The sequence below is a fragment of the Oxyura jamaicensis genome, chromosome Z (assembly GCF_011077185.1).
Source record: "Oxyura jamaicensis isolate SHBP4307 breed ruddy duck chromosome Z, BPBGC_Ojam_1.0, whole genome shotgun sequence".
Classification (NCBI taxonomy): Eukaryota; Metazoa; Chordata; class Aves; order Anseriformes; family Anatidae; genus Oxyura; species Oxyura jamaicensis.
This window is the reverse complement of record NC_048926.1, coordinates 55,400,357-55,421,243: the sequence shown is the minus strand read 5'-3', so window position 1 is coordinate 55,421,243 and position 20,887 is coordinate 55,400,357. Positions and strand designations below refer to the sequence as shown.

The following is a 20,887-nucleotide window of genomic DNA, read 5'->3' as shown; positions in this document are numbered from 1 at the left end:
ATATGCTGTATCTTGGACTGAGTGGGATCCGGCCTGGCTGCTGTCATGCGTGTCTGAAAAGTACAGATAGCTGAGAAGATGCTGATTTCTAGGGATACTGAGAAGATGGAGTAGAGAGAAGGAAGTTACCTGTTAAGATACTGGCATTGCCAATAATACCTGTATACGACATCCTAGCAAGAAATAGGTGAAGAAAGATTGGAGTCAAAGAGATGAAGGAAGAAACAACCCCATCGCTGTGACTGGGGTTCCTTGTAAAGCTGCTGCCCCAGGTTCTGACTTACATCTGGGCTAACAGCTGAAAAGACTCAGTTCTCTCTGGAACAGCAGTATAAAACCTTTTTTTCCCCTTTGCAATGACTGGGCTGTCTCTCCAAGCGTGTTGTATGATGTTTCCATTGCTTTCTTAAACGTGCTTTCAATTCTTATTTTTCCCTTAGTGTCAGTCTAGAGCCTTCTTCTGCTGTGATTGAGACACATCACAAGAACAGGCGAAGCGAACTGTGTTGACGTGTCAAGTGTCATTGCTTGGATCAGGCCTGGGAGATGCTTCGTGCTTAAGACAGGAACAGTGGCTTGAGCCACTACATTCCAGAAGTGAAAGGTTGAGACCCTGCCAGCCCAGAGTGGTGGTGCCTGTGACATCCAGGCTGCTCTGGATGTCATCCATGGTTCCCAGGCAGTGCTAGTGGAGGTAAAAAATAGGCCTCTTCTGAGTGCGTACTGCCATCAGCCTGCACTGGGTGTCAAATGATGCAGAAGGCTCCGTTTATTTTCTGAGGTAATCCTGTACCTGAGAGGAGGAAATGGTCCCCAAATTCATGGATATGGATATACTGGGGAAGATCTGGGTGATTTTCTTCCCCCCATTAAAGTCCTCTAAGACTGTATCGCAGCCATGTGAGCTGGAAGGGACGGTGCCTTTCCACTGCCTCCTGACAGCTGCATGTGTCAAGTCAGGTCTTCAAAGTATCTCTGCTTCTCAGAAGGAATTGATCAGTTCTTCAGACCACATGCAACATTTGCAGTCAAATGCCAAAGCAAGGCAACACACAGCTATGTGTTGGACCACAGACCTCGTAAAGCTTACCTTTGAAGGAGGATCCAATTTTAGATCATCACTCAGAGGGAGACGTCAGCCTTTCGAGGTCTGATAAGGAATGATAGCTACAAGGATGAGATCAGACTGCATCTGTTGCCCTTTTTAATTTGTCATTTGGCTTTGAAGGCAGCCTCTTACCTCCAGCTCGTGATTTTTGAGTACCAGGTGTCTGATATGGCACATGCCTTCGTATAAAAATCAGCTTATTTAAATTGTAAGGTCGGTTCAAGTCTCAAACTAATTTGGAGCCACCTTACCCAAAGTGTGTGTAGTTTTTATTTATTTATTTTTCCAAGAGAAGAAGCATCCTCATTGAGGGGAAGGCTGTGTACAAATACACCTTAAAGAGGGTGTTGGCAGGAAAAAAAAATCAATCTGCTGTTTTTTCCAGATTCTGCTTTTTCAGGCGTCACTGGGCCAGGGGCCTCAGCCCCTGCTTAGGGCTCTAGTGCATCTGCTTCAGGTAGGAAGGCAGAAATCCATCCTCTTACTTCAGACTGCTACAGATTTTGGTGGGTGGCATTTCTGAAAATAGTCACCTTCCCTGAGAGGTAACATGTCGTATGGTATCCCTTATGTAGCAAGCGCTGTGCTGGGAGCAGACTTCAGAAGACAGTCATAACACGATTAATAAAGTGCATGCTGTGCCTCTCTTCTGTTTGGGATAACTTCAGAGGCTACTTAAGGCTCTTTCAGGACAATCAGAGGCAGATGTTTGAGTCTGTGGAAGCAGGAGTGCCATTCTGTTCTTGATGCATTTCTTACATGAAGCTAGTTGCACGGTTGTCCTGGAATAGGTTGCATTAGATCTCGTAGGTAGGATATATCAGCCTCTGAGATGAGTGAAAGTATCAATGTGTGTCCCTTCAAGTCAGTCCTGAATCAGCACAGCAGCATGCTGCCAATACCCCTTGAAGACCATAAGATTTAAGTACGTCCCACAAGGGCTTCTAGATATAAATTAAAAGCTGAAGTCTCAAGGATGTTGTCAAATCTGAAAGGAACGTGTCATTTCCCATGCAAGCCTGGTCTGTGTAAAACAAATTGATCAGACCAGCTTGTGTATGTGCTCCAGGAGTGGATGACTGCAACAGGAGAAAGGTGTGTCCATGATTTGAAGAGCTGAAAGTGATTTCCAGAGATGCTTTAGAGCATTTGGTTCACGGCACAGAGATGGCTGTTGTCTTGTGGTCTTTCCTGCGTTGTTCAACATGTTCATCAGCCTGGCTGATGACACGTCTTCACCATCAGTAAAGCTGTGCAGGTGAACATAAACTAAGCAAGTGCCTCCATCCAGAGGGACCTTTATAAATGTGAGGATCGCACCAACAGGAGCTTTTTTGAGGTTAAACAAGAACAAAAGATATTGGAGAGGATTCCAAACAAAATTTTATTGCCTCTTCTTTCTTTCTTTTTTTTTTCTGTGTATTTATTATCCTGTCTCTACATACATCATCCTGGCTATGCAGTAGAAGAGCAGTGAGCAATTTTAACGGGCTGACACCTAGGGGTTTTGTGCTTTGGATGCAGAAGGGATGCAGCCAGCGCTAGAAGCACAAATGCCTTTGTGCGTATCGCTGCTTTTTTTTTTTTTTCTAGGTAACTGCAGTAAGTCTGTGCCTGAATTGTGGTGGAATCTCAAGTGCATGACAGGCAGCCCAGCCAGAGCAAGTGCATCTGTCTTAACTGGGAGCTCCCCATGGGCATGCTGGGAGCAGTAGGTCTGTCTTGCTGCAGGCTATCGCAGAAATGCTGGGAGTGTGAGGAAAACTGTATTCCCATGAACCTGCACCTACTTTAGAAGACCTTGGGTGTCAGTTTCCCTTGTAACTGGAGAGGCTGTTTTTTTGTACAGGCATGTAACTTCATCTGAATAGTCACTACAGCACATTGGTGGTGAGTCAGTTCTTGTAAAATCATTCTTCCTTTACGAGGTTGCCTCTGGCATGTTGTTTGCTGGCGCCAAATATACAGTTGCAAATAATGCAAAAAGAGTAATGATAATTACTTTGATAAATATTAGGCCAGATATATTAGCATGTACAGCAAGAGATGTTCAGAATAAAAATTTCTGGCCTATTGAAGGTCACTGAGCCTAGCAAACCAGCCCGTCTCTAGGCACTGTAGTGGCTCTGCAGTTTAAGATTTGCTGTCTGCCTGTGTTGGAATACAAGGAACAGCTGTAGCCAACACCTAAGAGTCATTGTGTTTGGCCACTAAGCTTGACAGTTGGCATAGTTTTGAAAAGACTTTAAGCTTGTTCTCTTGTGCTCCATTTATAGATTTTTGTGCTCCATTTATAGATTCTGTTTGAAGATCTAACATTTGGCTAGTCATGGCTAGAAGTTGGACCAAAGTGAGAACTTACCCATCATCAACCCATTTCATATGGTATTTTGGATTCCTCACTAAAACTCATATATTTGTTGTCTGTTGGCAAATGGATTGACCACATGTTGGTCATTCTAGCATTGGAAGATTTTTCTTCATATGTGAGGTGGGAAAAAGTGTAAGGTAACTTAATTATTGAAATTTTATGTGTGTTTTCTCGCAACTCATAGTTTGCAGTCTCACCATGTGAGATTTGAAGAAGTTCAATAGCGCATCGAGGTGAGCTTGTGGCTGGTAACAAGATAGCTTTATTCACTTCTCAGTTCTGTAAAAGTCTGCACTGGAAATCTTGGAGAACTCTCCGCTGAGCTGACAAAGGGGGTATCTGACGTGTCTCGAGCATACCAAGGGTTTGGAGCATGATGCCATGTAACTTAAAGGAAAGCAGATGACTGGGAGGAGGCATGTTCTAAGTAGCCCACATTTACTGTGTGATGGGAAGCAGTACAGAAGAGGACTTCTTCCTTTCCACTAGTTCCGATGTGCATAAACTGAGGTATGACTGAAATAACGCTGGAGTTGCATCAACATGAGGCCTCACTGTCTGTCAGAGCAAAGTGACAGATCTGGCATGTGCCGTGCAACTGCATCGCTTTAGATTAATTTCCAGTGGCCACCAGGGATACTTCACACCCTGTTGGTGACTCTGAGGAGATAAGACCAGAATGTGTGGGGTCTAATTTCTTGTGCTGGGAGGAACTGTGATGTGTTGTGGTTGCTAAAACTAGATGCATAACTAGGGGTGGAAACCAGCTGTACATAAAATGAATAGCATTTCTCTATATTTAACTCTGTCTCCTCCCCTGAAATAATTTAAAGCATTCTCCCTAATGTTTAAAATTATAGTGGTGGTTGGTGCTTTGGTTAGTGCATACAAGCTTACAAATGTATGGAGAGAGGGGGAAAAAAAAAAAAAAAAACCTTTTTTGTCTGTGCAGCTGAGTAAATGTCTTATCCTAAAAGAGCATCCTCTTGCCTCCCCATCCCTCCCCTCCAGTCTTGGTCTGGAACTGGAATTAGGAAGAGATCGTGTGTTTTGCTGTTTCATGCATCAGATTTATGGCCCAGAACTCAACACTGGAGTCAGAATTGCAAAGGTACCAAGCCTGTGGTAACTTGTTGCTCCTAATTTAGAGCAGAGAATGAATGTTAAGCTGATGCACAGGATTTTGTTGCCTTAGCTTCAGTTCAAAAATATACTGCCCAAAATAGGTTTAAACCAAGACTGAAATAACTTTTTTTTCTTCTGTTTCAATGCTTTAATCCTCCCCTTACGGCTAGATGCAGCCTGGAAATGGACTAATGGTAAGACTTGAATCACAGGCCTTACTTCAGAAATGTAAATTGGCGTCTTTGGGGTTCCTGTCGTTTCCCATTAAGACACAACCATTTGCCCAAAGTAAGGGGAACAAGGTGTCCAGAATTTTTGAAAGGTATGTCAGCATCATAACAGACTGTACATGTGGAAGAAACTTAGTTCTAGAAATTTACTTGTTTATCTCTGATGAATATGGCTTGTGTTCTTCTGCAAAAAGCAAAGTGAGGGGATGAGTGCTTGGGTGGTTGGGGAATACAAGCCATCGAGCTCAAGATGCTATTAAACCCATGCCCACGGTTTGGAAGATTCCCCGCGTCATGTTGGGCTGATACAAAGCACTAATTTTAAGCCACTTTTAAGCCAGTTTTAAGCCCAAAAGGGCTACTTAGACACAACCTGCTTGTTTCCTAGTGTGAGCGATATCTGTAACGTATGATGGTGCTTATTGCTTGGTGCCTGTGCAACCTGAACACAGAATGGGCCCTTCACAGTTCACATACAGGCTTATACTGAGGCTTCTTAACATACTTCTTTGGTTCTGTGTCTGTTTTGGTCTGCCAGTTAACATGGGTCTCCCCACTCAATCTTCCCCTTCCACCTCGCCCTCTGACACGCTGTAAGTTTTCGATCAGCTTTACTTCAGGACAGTGGTTCTTTTACATTGGATGTGAGCTGCAGGGACGCTCCTGGCAGCAGCGTGGGAAGGAAGCACTGAGGTTCCATGCAGTCCAAGAGGACTGGCCATTTTACAACTGTAGTGGGCAGTTTCTGAGAAATACACAAGAGAGCTGTGACCCTACAGTGAGAAGAATTCACGAGGCCTGAATTTACTGGACATCTTTTGGCTGCAAAGATGAGAGAACTTTCATGACTGGATGGCAGAAGCAGAGCCTGTGTAACCTCTCCTGGCCACATCGCTGGCCTGCGTTGAGTAGCAGATTAAACAAGGTGACTTCTTGAGATTCACCCTGTGACTGGTCCGTCAGCTATTCTGCGAAACTGAGAAACAGCTTTGGGAACCAGGGTATTCCAGCTTAGGGGATATACATCTCTGTTTGGATTCAGTACATTTTCAGCTTTGCCACTGCGCTGGCATGCTCCTAGTACTGATCTTTTTGAACTTAATCACTGGAAAGACAAGACTGGGTGTTTGCAAGGAGTAAAGAAGCAACCTGCTGAAAGACAGTTTGAGGAGAGGCTTTGCCATAAAGATTCCAGTTTTCTGATGGTAACAGTGGGTGGGGTGTGTGCATGCTGTTGCTCTTGTAGTACTGAGGATGATTTCTGAGAGCTGCTCCCTCTCCTTGGAGTGAAGCTGTGGAGGCTGGACAGATGGGCTTGCAGGTTGGACAGGGCCAGCGTGTGCATGCCTGGAGAATATTTGTGGGAACTCTGGCAGCTCTCCAGCTGGGAGTGTGATGGAAATGTCGTTGACTGGTACCACTCCGGTTGGCAGGGAAAAGAAGGGAGCATTGTAAGCTCTCCCTGTTGGCTCTGGCTGGGAAGGAATGTTACTCTGTACTGGGTGGAGGACATCAGTGGTGTATCTTGCTGACTTCTAAGGTCAGTCCATGAGCTTCCTAGCAAGATCCCGTCGTTCTTCTGGAACAGTTCTCAAAAGAAAAATGGAGGACTTGTTATGGGAAGGGTCAGCGGCCTGAGCGAGAAACGGGCTGTTGTGGTTAAGCATTACAAGGATTTGGTAACTGGAGCTGGAACAGTGATGCTCAAGCAAAATACGAGACTGGCAGCACTTGTAAAACTCCTTCCAACAGTCCCTTCACTCACTGAAATGATCCTTCAATTCTTCATTGTTAAGTTTAGTTTTACTATTATCTTTCTACTTGTTCTTTTGAGAAGTGGCTTTTAGCAAAAGGAAGTGTGGTTACTAGACTCCAGAGCCCATGTGAAAATGTTTGAGAGCAGCGCTTTCATAAGTATATTCATACTAGGATTACAACCCTGGAAATGAGTATCTCTAACTTTGGCTTTTGTAAAAACAAACAAAAAAAGTGGTGGACGTGACCTGTGCTATGAAGTGAAAAGGAATTTGTACCTCTATCTCAGCTCGCTGTGCTGAAGACAAAGGTCCTTCTTGGGAGTACCTTTTTCTTTTCTTTTTTTTTTTTTTTGAATTCTTGAAGTTTTTTCTTTCTCAGAAGTATTCTCTACCATCCCTTCATATCATATTCTCTATTACTCCAGTAATTATGTTTTTTCTCTATATTGTACAGAAATGTTAAGCCAGCTTAGAGTAAAACAAGTTGGTACATTATGTACTAGTTAAGCATGTGGTGAAGATAACATAATACTTCTTGGAAAGACATGATGTCTCTTCAACTGTAATATTTTGTCATTTATGTGCTTAGCTTACTGGTAAATTGATAGATTTTTATTTTTTTTTTCCCTGCTGGCTTTTCATCCAAACTCTGACATTCTGTAGTGGCAAAACAAGAATGGCATAACTTGATAGTAGCCATTTATCCTGTATCTCTTTTGGTTTATCCTTAAAAGTAAACAAGGGTTGAAGATTCAGACGGTTCTGTCTGCTCGCAACAGAGGCTGAACATCTTGCTGTATCATTGTACCAGCTTTTTAATATGGCTTCACAGCAGTGTCATAAAATGGGCTTATAACTCCAGCAGGAACTGTTCAGAAACCCAGCCTTTGTGCTCTGTGCATTTTATGTGGGCTTGCAACACAACATACAGCTTCTTACCCTGTCTGGTTGCTGTCTATGAAGAGTTCTGCTTGAAAGGGCTCTTTTGGAGGAGCTAAAGTACCTATGCAGACTCAGCTGTTCGCTGACACTGTGGTTGCTAAAATGATTAGAGGCTATTCTTTGCAGGAGCAGCCTGCCCTTTTCTAGGTGGGAGCAGACAAGCCTCCTACGTTTTTGGTCTGTGCTGATATCGTGGTACGTGCATTTGTTTCTGTCACCCCTTCCAAACAAAGCTCTGGTACCTGGTGGTGTGTTGTGTTACTGTGACTGGATTTCTTGAGCAATATCAACCTGTGTGAAAATAAGATGGAGATACTCAGGCTTAGTGTGAACTTGCTCTTGGTTCTGCCTTGTTCAGTGTCACCTGTTGGTGGCATGGAGTGGAAGAGTTTGCATACAACTTGGCATTACGAAGCAGGATGTAGGTATGCAAAACTGATGCCCTTATAGGTCAGACTAGCAATTACGAGGCAAACTGAGTCTTGCCTCGAGAAAATCAGGACTTGTTTTGAATTCTGCATTCATTTTCTGTGGAGGGGAAAAAGTGAAGTTCTGTCAAACTGTTGCATTTGTCTGGGATGGACTGCAAACCAGTAAAATACGATGACAGACCTGAGCCCTCGTGAGCTTTTCCTAAGAGCTGGAGCAATTGTTAAGGCCATAATGCAGCCCCAGGTGAGCAAGAAGGTGTTTGTTCTGCTGCATCAATTGAAGTAAAAAGAAGATGGAGAGAAGGGACAAAATGTCTTTCAGATCTACCAATGCTTTTGCGTGTCCTGAATAGGGCTTACTGCCCTGTGTGCACCTTTCCTTAGGCTGTGAGATGCACCATCACTGAGAAGAACTGGCATCACAGTGAAATGCAGAGATCAACAGACAGCTTCTCCTAATATCTCTGTTAAGGGGGATCTTTTTGTGTCTGTCTTTAAAAACAAAGCAAAACACCCAGAAACCAACACAGCTTCTACAGTTGTCTGTTTGGATGAGGTTTTGTGCTTTAAGAATGTTTGCGTGCACTCTTGTTACTGGTTTAGAAGCATATATTGGAAAATAAGTGTAACTGGAAAAATTATCAGAAAGTGTTGACTCAGTTATATGCAGCAAGATCACGACTGGAATGAATTTCTATAACATGGCACTTTCTGACCTGACCTCAGTGGAAAATACCAGATGCTAATCTCCATGATTTGTGATGCTTCTATTACAAAGAGGGAAGAAGAGAACTGATTAATGGTGTTTGCATGACTGTGGTTTGGTTTTCCCAAAAGTGGGGTCTGTTCTTAATGATGCTCTGCTGAATGCTAGTCAGATTTATTTGCTGTTGTTAGATATCTGTGCAAGCACAAATGCTGTTGAATGATGATGTGGTAGACTGTATGCTTTATAGCATTTTGTCACTAGCTGCCTGCATTCAAACACCACTTCAGGTTCTGTATTGTTGTATGAATGTGTTGTGCCAAGGGGGAAAAAAAAATAACCACAGTACTGCAATACTAACAGATTTCTTTGTGACTGGTCTTCCAACTGAAAATCAGTATCTAAATGAGGGGTTGTCTGAGCACTGTGACAACTACAGATAAGTCTGCAAACAAGTGTGAGGTAGTGAGTATGAGCAGCTGGACAGCGCGGCATCGAGCACTTGATGCCTGGAAGTGCTGGGGACCAGTTTCTCTTTCCATCAGTCGCTTGGTGGACTGACTCGGTGGAGGAATCATCTGCCAAGGGGGTGAGTTGAAACATTTTCTCAGTAATATCAGTGTCCGTATCCCTGTTGCTTTTTCAGTGCTAGCAAGTTAGCCGTCTTCTACGTCATGCAAGGTCTTGGATTATGAAAAGCAGAAATCCTATATGGGTTGTAATGACACCAGAGAAGTGTTCTTGGTCAGTTCACATGGAGGTAGAATGCTAAGTCAAACCGTTTGTCTTCACAGCTGAAAAGCAAATCTAGCCCCTTCTTCATGGTGTACATTCATGACCCCTGCTGTATGATTGTGCAGGTCTGTGCTCAGTAAGCATGGAGCTTACTGAGTCTCCCATTCTAACATTTGTAGTTACATCTGAAGGCTTTTACTTTCAGCAAGCAGTGATTCATCGCAAGTCCTCAGGTACCCATCAGAGCTCCTGGACTGTGCCAATAGCTCCATTTGGGTGACGGGACAGAAAGGCTGCAACTAGAATAGCACTTGGGAAAGCAAGCCAAATTGGGCAAAACTGTAATGTCTGTAGCTGATCGCTATTTTTTTTTTTTATTTTTCAAAACTGAACTTAATCCCTGTGGCTGTTCTTGCAGCGAATAGGAAAAAACAGACTGGTATGCAGATTCTGCGTGGCTTTTAAGTCCTGCCAAAGGAGGAAACGTATGCCTAAGTACTGATAGTGCCTGCTCTTGCTGGAATCCTGGTCAGAGGGAAAGATCTCTTGCATTAGATACCACTTCCAAAGCTTTGGCTTCTCTTTGTTTTCAGGGTGTTTTTATGAAAAATGACTAACAAGGAGAAAATAAATTCAAATGGAAGTTAGTCATCAGGGGAGCTTCAGGCTGTGTGTTCGAGCTCGCGTTTCTGTTTTTTGTAAATCACAGTTGACACAATCATGCACAGGCTAGACATTTCATTTGAAACAACGTGCAAAACACATCTCTGTGAATCTGACCATGTAGCCTGGGTGTCCTTGGAAGAAATCTTCTCCAGGAGTTTTTGAGCAGCAGCCTTTCTCTAAGTGTTGCACTCTGCGTGGAGAATGCTGTCAGGTGGCTAAAATAAGATGAGAGCACATCTCATCTGGCTGAGAACACACCTTGCCTGGCTTTTGTTAAATCTGAATGGGGGCTGTTCAGCCTACATGAATCTACTGCCTCTGTCTGCCATATATTTTGTTCCTTTGAGCAGCATCGTCCCCACTCTATCTCCGGCCAATTAGGTCTGCAGGGAGGTCTCCATCCACTTTGCATTTTTCCCAGCTAAGGCCAAGTGTAAAAGTTAGTGACATCCACACAAAATGAGTTTTCTTAAACCTCCAAACATAGGGAACAATTTATATATTTTGTCTTGATTAAAAAAAAAAAACTCACTTTTGCTCATATGTAGATATACCTTGCAATATCTCCTTGAATGTAGATATTTATACTCACTAAAATGCTTGTTGCTCAGTGCTTGTCTTGTTCTGTGCTTTTGAGTAAGCTATTGCCTGTCAAAGTCTGCTTATTGGTGAGAAAATACCTCACTTGTGTGAAAGCCTTGAACTGCAGTTACATTATGAATGGGTTCTCCTTCCACTCCCCACCTCTCTCAAGGTGATTCCTGTCAAGGGATAAGATGGTGTGTCTGAAGAGAGCTGCCAAGGGGTTTGTGAGCGCTGGCAGCAGCTGTGAGCTGCAAGGCTGATCAAACTGCAGGAAACACCAGTCATGTTTGCTGCACAGTTCTCTGTTCTGACACTGCAGAGTATTAACCTGTTTAAAATAGCTACTGCCTTGAAGTTAAAATGACATTCAATGAGAATTGATTTTGGTTGTGTTAACCTTAGAGCATTTTTTGGGGGGGGAGGGACACTCTTGTTTGTTTTATGGGGCAGTGAGAACCATGGTGCTACTAGGTGTACATGGAAATACCAATGCTGTGCTCCGCTCGCATGCACTGTGCCCAAGAGGACTTCCATCCCGAATAAAGAGAGCATCCTTTCTCCTCTTTTAGGTCTTTCTGAGAAATGTGTAATGAGTAGCTGGCTAAGCAGCAGCAAAGCACCTCTGAAATATGCAGTCTGCAGAAATTCTGAAATGTAAGATGTCAGTTACAATTTTTAATCACGGCTCATTTAACAGAAAATGGGAAGTTTGGAGGTGGGGGTAGACTTTGTAGAATAAACTTCTGCCTTCAGGGAACTGATGAAACTTATTTTTTAATTTCATTGCATCTGCCGTAAAAGAATTAAGTTTCCAAGGGCAGTTCTCATGTGCTTTTGTAACGACACTGCTGTTCTTCCAATCCACCAGGATTTAGGCTTTCTTGCTATGTGTCCTCTTTTAAATCAATGACCCTCCACTCCCCCGGACATCCCCCAGAGAAGAACACGTACCTCCTGTCTTCTTTGGCAGAGTGTGTTTGCTTGTTTTATTTCAGAATACAATATCTGCGAAAGATATGAATGCTTTTTGTTGCTGGTTTATTGATACTTGGGACTCCTACCCTCTTGCCCTTGCTCTGACTCGCATTATACTTTGTCAGGGCTGCTGGGATGTAAAGGTGCTCCACGTGCCTTCTCCTGGGGGAATGAGTCCTGCCTGGAGTCCAGTAGGATTTCTGCCATGGTGTAAGCTGTTTCAAGTCATTGCTTTTCACGTCAAGGGGTTATGCCAAGCTTTCAAACCAAGGCAGGAGAGCAAACATCTCTTGTTCATCCCTGGCTCACTTCTGAGTCCTTTGGCTTTTGTTTAGAAGGAAAACTGAGGGAACATCTTTCCTTGTCTACCCTTTCCTGCTGGGTAAACTGGAACTATGAGCACTGGGAGGCAGTTGCTTCAGTCTGAAAGCAAAGCAGCCCTCACTGTTACTGGGGTGGTGGTGGTGCTTTCTGCTGCCCAGCAGCTGGAGACACCCAGCTGGACCTGGGAGCCGAGCAGAAAGCAGATAGAGTTCTGGTGGTCTGAGGGGAAACTTGAGCAGAGGTGAAACTCAGCTTCTGTTTTGAATAGACGTTGCATTGACATGATGAGAGCTCTGCAGCGTGAGTTCTGAAGTGCTTCCAGATGATCTTACTGAGATAGGCATGAAAAGAAATGTTTACGGTGGGGCTTGGGAAAAGCAAGCAGTTGTCTGGCCCGTTTATGGAGAGGGAAAGGAAACAGATTCAGTGGGAGTAAATGTTCTTCTGTCAAGGTGATTTTTGCATTAGCATCTGTCTTACACCTCCGGCAAGTTATCGGCTGGTGCGTGGCCTGGTGCAAGCAGCCCTCTGACCTTCAGAGGGGTTACTCGCCATTGCAAGCTGCAAGAGTAGTGTGTGCAGGGAGCAGAGTTTTGAAACAGTTCAACAAGGCCTGTTCGCTGGTGAAGAACAATATATGACAACATATTGTCCACAGGTAGGCTGTGTTCCTGAGTTATGTTCTCAGGTACTTTTTTTATGAATTTTGGTGCTCTTCTATTTATCCCAGGGTTGTCGGCAGAAACCAGTGTGCTACAGCAAGCCCTCCAAACACCTTGCAGGCTGCCCCCTGGAGCTTTTGAGTGTGAAATGTTCAAATCCACATTTCGAAAATTATGCTCTGACTATCCTAGACGAATACAGGCTAGCCTGTTCCCTGGCTGCTGAAATGCTCCCTCACTGTGTAGGTTATTGTGTTTGTACAGCAGGAGAGTGAGATGCAGACAGTACACCGAAACAAAGGATTGTTGTTTGCTTGCTTCTAATTAAATATTCTGACCTTTCCATTGGTAATTGTTTAGTTTTTCTGTGTGCCTTGAAAACTCGATGCCAGGAAGATCTGTAACTTCCAGAAATAATTGGTTTAGTGCTAAGATCTTTGTAGCTGGAGTTATCCAGTAAGTTTGAGTGGTACAAATGTATTAACAGCACACCAGCCCTCCGGGCTGGTTTTAGTTTGTTGCACCAGGCTGCATTCTTGATGTGTGTAAGCAGAAAGCTACATCCAGGTCACAAAGACTGAAGCTGTTTAAATGCTGACTTCTAGGAAGAGGGATGTGACCATCTAAGAGACCTACAGTCTGAGTCCAGAGGTAGGAGGACAGAAAATCTTACGTTTGTGTTCTGTAAACAGCTGCTCTATACAGTCCTCCTCCAGCACAGTGTTAAAATGTTTGTGTATTAAATGAACGAACATTCTGCTATGTTTAATTCAGATGGCTGTGTATCCGATCAAAGTTAAGTGTGTGCATAAAGGGCTGAAAAATCATTGTATTTTCACTCAGCCAACAGCTATTGACTGGGGTATGGAGCATTGCAGAGTATTTTGTCTCCTGCTTCAGGAAAGAGAGCAAAGCTCTATCCACCAGTTCGAGCTTAAATTCTGCGTTGATCTCTCTCCTGTTGAGTGGATGTGGGTGTAACTACAAGTGCTGTGCAGGGTCCCAGCAACAGCTTTCTGTCCTCTGTCCTGCTGCTAGTCTTGTCAAGGACAAAGGTTGTTCATAGCCCTTGCACTTTGCTTAAGAAGTTTCAGTGCTAGCTTTTCAGAAGCTGGCATTGCAATCATGCAGTGCCATTTCCAGCATGTTACACTCGTAGTCAGATCTGGCTCACTAGAATAAGACTTTGGTGGTAGAGAAAGCAGCCGCAGGTCTGTTAGGACAGTCTAATTACACTATAAGTCTCTCAGTGGGGCATGAAGGAATTACTGTTTGCTGACGGAGTGTTAAGGAGGCTCATATGCCTTATGTTATCACAGATGCTGTGAAATCCTTGTGTGTAAAACGTTGAAAAGCTTTTCCTGTAGAAGAGTAGGATTGAAAAATTCAGGGGATTCATGTGATTTGCTGCTTTGTCTCTTGCAGGCTAAAACCAAGATTAATCAACATGAGGACTTTATCCAAAGCCCAGAATTCTGGTTGCCAGTGCTACTTCTGCCTTCTTTAACATAGCTCTAAAGGGCTGCAGGGGAGTTACCACATCTGCCTGAACAGGAGACTCCCTTTTGGCATCTTGGATGTAGGCAGGCAAGATGTGTTTCTGCCATGATGTAGGAACCTGTGGTTCTACTGCCTTCACTTACAAACTTGCCCCACGGAGTCTGTAGCTCACTGCCTTTCACCAGACAAGAAAACAACAATTTTTTCACAAGTGCTTCAGGGAACCTTCTTACACAGCTGTTGCAGGACGACTCCTGCATTTCGTTTTTGTAATATTTCATCCAAAGAAGTGTTACGAAAGGGGCGTGAAATGATGTATCAGATTGATCAGATTGGGTTGAGTTTACTACTGCATAGTGAATGGGCATACTTGGTCTGGGAAAACGTTGTTGTCTGCACTTTTGTGTGTGTGTTTTTGTTTTTGTTTTTTAAGAAGTGCAACAAAATTGTTTGACCTTTTGTTACTGGATGCTTTAGTTTCAGATGAAGGAAGTAGCCAGTGGCTTCTGTACACTGCAGGAGAGTCTGGTAGTTTTGTTGTTTTGTTGCATCCCCTTGGAAGGAGACCTTTGCTCACCTACTAGATTCTGTAAGCAAGTAGTACTGTCTTCAGAATTTCTTTTTCTTGTCCGCATAGCTGTTTTCTTGATGTCATATCCCCCGGTTCTCTCTAAACTCACCTCGAGAATACAATGCATCAATGAGTAACACAGCTGGATTAAGACTATTAACAAGTTTACATCTGGAAAGATTGCCATGAGGTTATCTGTGTGTGTCAAGTGGTGCTCAAGGTCTGTTCTGTATGTGCATTTTTGTCAGAATTGCTCACCATCTGGGAAGAAGAATGTGAAGTTCAGTCTTGTATCACAGGAACTTGTCCTCCAGATGTCTGAATTTCTGGACCTTACTAGTCAGGTCCTCTGTTTTATAAAGGAGTCCAGACTCCTGGGGCCTGATTCTGTTATAACTCCTAATTACTTGTGAGTGTCTTCCAGCCAGCTAGCAAAATTAGCTCTTTCAAAATTTCAGTTGCTTCTTTTTCTACTAGCTAATTAATTAATGAACATAATTCTACAAAAATGCACTTTTCTGTATCAGCGGTAAGAGGAAAAAAGGATAAAATTAATATATCAGAATTTCAAAGTACTAAAATGTGAACTGAGAACAGTTTTATATAACATATATAACTGAGAACATACATATAACTGAGAACTGTTATATATATATATATATATATATATATAATCAGATACAAGTCTTCTGCACTGTATTCTTAATGTACTTTTCATTGCCATTGCTGCTTTCACAGTGAAAAATATGCTTGACCTTTTAACTGGCCAAAGTCAGACTTCAAATAAAGTACAATTAATACAGTTTTGGACGCCCTGGTCAGTCCAGCGACTGTTTTAGTACTCAGAGCTCTCATTGTTAGAAATTGCATGGAAAGCTTATTCTTAAATATTCAAGTCTGCACTCAGCTATCAGTGTCTAATATTGCTTGTGGTACAGTATCAACTTTGCTGCCTGCTATTGAAAGCAGCTGTCCTTTATTTAACTTTGGTAAAATTACTGTTCTTCACGAATATGCTTCCAATATATTACATAAAAGATGGACTTGCACCAAATTTACAGGAAGCTGTAAAAAGACTATGTAAGCACGTGTATCTCTCTCTCTGTGTGTGTGTATATTCTCCCTCTTCCACTTCTTTGATTTCCTGAAATTATGGTCTTTTCTATAGAAAATTTTCTTCTTTAGGGTCAAATATTTGACTTTCTTTTAATTGTAGTCCCTGACCACAAGGCATGGAATAGTAGACTACAACCTTCTCTGCAGACTGATGCTCTAGTTCTGTGGGTAGAAGAAAAATGTTGAGCATAGGCTTCTGTATTAAAATAATCTTACACACCAGAAGCCAGTGGATAAACTATGTTTATCACTTAAAATCAATATAAAATCTCAGATTTGGTGGAATCATGCCTTTGTTCCTCAGTAGTGTGCTCTTCCTGGTATAGCACTGCCTGGCTTCACAGCACAGAGACACAGATGCACGCCACATTTGTGGCTTAGAAGCTATGCAGTGTTTATGTCCAGGACATTTCAAGGGAGTATCAGCAGTGTTTTCTTTTCAGTATGAAAGTTTTTCTTAGTGCAGCATTATGTCCTTGAGCAAAATTATCTTAGAAAGGTAGTTGAAACAAGAACTGTTTTGCTTCCAGCAGGTCAAAAGCACATTTCTTTTCAAATAACTTACCCTTAAAGGTACTCTTTCCCAGGTTTTCCTTGTATTTGAAGGTGGTGAAGTGGTTATCATTTGTAACTAGGAATCATCCTGACCTGCCTTCTCGTATTTAATCATTGGCTTTAGTGTAGGTTTCATCAGATTCACTTGTAATGCATTAAGCTTAATATATTTTTGATAAATGAATTGGTGAATGACCTTTTGATATACTAATCAAAAGTGACCTTTTGATATACTAATGGTGAGAACTGTTTTAAATGTTTGCATCATTTGTAGGTGTTTTGTTGTGTGGTTTTTTGTTTGTTTGTTTGTTTTTGTTTGTTTGTTTGTTTTGTTCAGGTTCTTCTGTTCAAGCAGAGTCAGCTAGAACAGGTTGCCCATGACTGTGTCTAGTCAGGTGTCTAACATCACCATTAATGGAAACTCCACAGCCTCTCTTGGCCACCTGTTTCAGTGTTTGATTGCTATCAGAGTTTTAAAAAAAAAAAAAAAAAAGTTGCATTCTAATGAAATTTCATGTACTTTTATTTCTGCCTGCTGTCCCTTGTCTGTCACGGAGCACTACCATGAAGAGTTTGACTCCATCTTCACTCTCAAACAACAGTTATTGGTATACATTGGTAAGACCCCTTCTATGGTTCCTCTTCTCCAGGCTGAACAGTCCCAACTCTTCTAGCCTTTTCTCATTGGAGAGGTCCCTTCATCATCTTTGTGGCCTCAGGTTGGACTCTCCGCAGTGTGTCCATGTCTCCAGTTCACTGGGGAGCCCACAACTGGACACAGTTCTCCAGGTGTGGCCTCACCAGTGCTGAGTAGAGAGGAATAATCACCTCCTTCAACCTACTGGCAATACTTTGCCTAATGCAACCAGGGTTATAGCTTATCCTCATCTACCAAGCTACTCATCTTATTGTGGAAGTCTTTTGGGTGGGTTAAGCAGTTTCCCTTTTGTAAGTCTTTGCTGGTTACTCCCAGTCACCTTCTTATCTTTCATGTGTCCGGAAATGGTTTCCAGAATGAGTTGCTCTGTCATCTTTCCTGGGATTGAGGTGAGATTGACGGGCTTGTAGGTCCCAAGGTCTTTCTTCTTGCCCTTCTTGAAGATAGGTGTTGTCATTGGCTTTCTTTCAGTCTTCAGGAACCTCTCAAGATTACCACAGTTTCTCAACAGGCTAGAGAGACTGACCTCACAATGACATCAGCCAGCTCTGTAAACACTTGTGGGTGCATCACATCAGTTCCATGGATTTATGTATGTCCAGTTTGTTTAAATCCTCCCTTGTGCCCTGATTCTGATCCTCTTCCACCAAGGCTAAGTCTCCCTTGGTCCAGCCTTTCCCTCTGTTCTCAGGGCTCTGGGGTTCCTGAAGCTGATCTTATTAGTGAAGACCAAGGAGAAGAAGCCATTGAGTATCTCTGCTATTTCTTTATCTTGAGTCATCAGGGCAGGGACCCTGACCCATTTATCCATGGACCCATATTATTCCTAGCCTTCCCTTTACCGCTGGTGTACTTTCATCTTAACCTCGCCAGACAGGAAAGCCAAAGGCCACTTGGAATCCAACCTTTGTTCTTGTGCAACCAGACACTGTCTCTGTATTCATCCTGGGTCACCCGACCCTGCTTCCACCCCTTGTATGCTTCACAGGTGTCTTGACTTGCTCATTCAGAACTCTCGATAATGATTTTGTATAATGACACTCCTGAAGACTTCCAAAAGCTTTTTATAAACAAAATGGGAATAAACTGACATGTTGGAGGGAATTAAATTTATCACTGAAGCTTAACAACCTTCTTCTATGTTGTTTCTACACTGGGTTTACATGTAACAGCTTACAGAATCCCAAGGCCGCCTGGCCAAGGAGAGGGCCTTCTGGAGGTCTTCTGCCATGCCCCCAGAAGTAGATGGAGTGACCATAGCTTTATCTAGACAAGGCTCTGTAAAATCCAGGGAATAGAGAAACCAGAATGGCAATGCGCTGTTCCTTGCTGTTAAGCTTCAACATGCTTGCTTTTTGACAAAGTCTGTGTTAATTTAAAGGAATGTGTTCCTTAATACAAGGAGAGATAAGGTCCATTCAGCACTGCTTCCATTTAGTGTTCTCCCTGTAGTCCCAGCTCATTTTCTGCTGATGTTCTACATTCTCTAGAGGTAACTGCAGATAACTTTTTATCAGCTTATGTAATTTCACTCTGAAATGCATTTTTGTTGGTGTTTGAATCTGAGTTGCATTTCTGAATGATCTGGTCTAGAAGACTTAACTGCATACACAAATTTCAGTGTTCTTGGGGATTTTTGCACAGTTGACTGTAAGTGTGCTTTACAAAGGCTGATACTTATTGTGTATTTCCTGTAATCTGGCTCTTTGCAGACCAGGATGTATTGATGGAGGCATGAGGTCTGTGGTGTGATTGTTAGCTAGAGCAAACTTTTGCTTGCAGACAGTTAACCAAATGTAGAAGTAGAATTTAGAAGTCTTGTAGCAGCTTGCCATCTGTGCAATTACACAGAAATTAAGTAGTGTATGGAACTTGAATGCTCTAAAATTATTAACTGTGATGATAAGGCATATTTAGTAGTGACACTGATGCAATTTTCTTTCTTGACAACAGAGTTTCAGAAGCAGGACGGCACGAAGTCCCATCAGAAAAACATGCAGCTCTATGACACACCCTATGAACCAGAAGGCAGTGGTGTGGAATCTGATTCTGAAAGTGTGGTGAGTCAACGTTTACGAGAAAGCAAATTGCCACAGGATGATGACAGGCCTGCAGATGAGTATGATCAGCCATGGGAGTGGAATAAAGTCACCATCCCAGCTCTGGCAGGTAGGAATCCTAGATTCTGTCCAGAAAATTCTCTCTCTCATTCAGACCTTACATACCTGCCTTTAGGAGAAGTCGAATGTTTCTTCCCTTTTGAAGGGTGAGGGGTGGGGAGAATGGGGGCTGGGGAGAAATCTATCAAAAAAGTTTGTGGGTAGTCTCAAGTCCTTCCTGCTGCAGAAATGTGGAACGTTGCACTTACTGATTTGCTGCTTCAGGTAAGCTGTTGTCAACTATTTCAGCGCTTGGTTCATGTTAGTAACCCCCCTGTTTCTATGACCCCTTAATCTCACCCCTCCTAATGAGTATGATGCAGATAGTGTTTATTGTTGAGGGGATCTATGATGAGAGTGTTGCTTTGCAAGGTCCTTAACTTAAGGGCCACTTCTTAAGGGGGCAGGATAAAAAGTAGCTGTGTTACGTGCATTTGGCAACATGCTTCTCCTCAGTGATGTTTCTTGGTGTTTGTCACTTGTCATTTTTATTCCAATGGTGAGCATTCCCGTGGATGAATAGAACTTGTTTTCAGATCAATTCTTCTGAATGGCTGACATTCTCCCGCATCAGAACTTGTCAGTCAGGGAGACCTCGCACAAAACTGCTTGCTCTCTCTGCAAATACCTGTGCTTGGTGTTGGTTGTTTTCTTCTTAGTCCCTGATGCTGCTTTGCGGAAATGGCTAGGGGGCTTCATTCACTGATGATGTGATTCTAGAGGCCAAGGACTTTTTTTTACTGGTAGAGCCTCAGTGTTCACATCAAAGCCTGGCCAAGTCATGGTTTGACCATGTTCCAGGAAGCTCCTATGGGATGCTAGTCATACATGCATTATGATTTCCCTTTCAATTATGTGTTCTTGTTAAAAGCTGTCTAGGAGCAGGGTTGTTCCCCCTTCTTTTTAGGGGTCAGCTTGGCTTCCCAAGAAGGCTTGGGAGGAAGAGCTGTATGTGGCAAGGACTGTGGGTGTGAGAAAAGACGAGAGAAGTGGCTCTGGAACCATGGAAGAGTACTGAGAGCAATGTTTAGGAGTAGTCAGTGTGGATTTACCATGGGTAAATCCTGCTTGACAAGCCTGATTGATTTCTGTATTGAAACTACTTGATCCCTGGATGGAAGGAGAGCGGTAGGTGTCATCTGCATTGAGTTCAGCCTTCAACATGTTGTGCTGTGGCATCCTTGTTTTGTGGTTTGAAATGTTGTAGCTTAGATGGGTGGACTGCTAGATGAGTGGAAAAAATGCCAGGATCATTGAACTCAAAGGGTAGCGCTTAGTGATTCATACTCTTCCTGGAATCAGTTTACAGGTGTGATTCCACATGGGACCAGTTCTGGTACCCTTCCTGTTCAACATCTTTATCAGTTTAATCTGGAGGAGGAGAGGGAATGCACGTCATCAGGTTTGGAATGATATCAAATGGAGGGGGTGAAGAGCTGCCGTGCAGAGCGTATAGCAAAGGCTGGAGAAAAGGGCTGGCAACAAGCTTGTGAAATCCATCCAGGACAAATTCAAAGATCTGCAGCTGGCGCAGACTAACTCCTTGTGGTGATACAGACCAAGGACTGGCTGGCTGCCAGGTTACAGCTTCACTGGAAAGGGCCTAGGAGTCCCGAGGGAAGGTGGAGTAAACATGGCTGGCATTGCTCCCTGGTAGTGATGAAGGACAGCAGCATCCTGGCCTTCGTAAACAGGAGTATAGCCAGTAGGT

At 43.1% G+C, this 20,887-nt stretch overlaps 1 protein-coding gene across 1 annotated transcript in view; it reads left to right on the top strand.

The window, feature by feature from the left end:
* The window catches only part of SHB (SH2 domain containing adaptor protein B), a 77,891-nt gene that overhangs the window by 24,766 nt on the left and 32,238 nt on the right, over window positions 1-20,887 (top strand). The window contains exon 3 of the mRNA XM_035310159.1: window positions 18,971-19,186. Within this exon, the coding sequence (XP_035166050.1) occupies window positions 18,971-19,186 (216 nt within the window). The remainder of the gene's footprint in view (window positions 1-18,970; window positions 19,187-20,887) is intronic.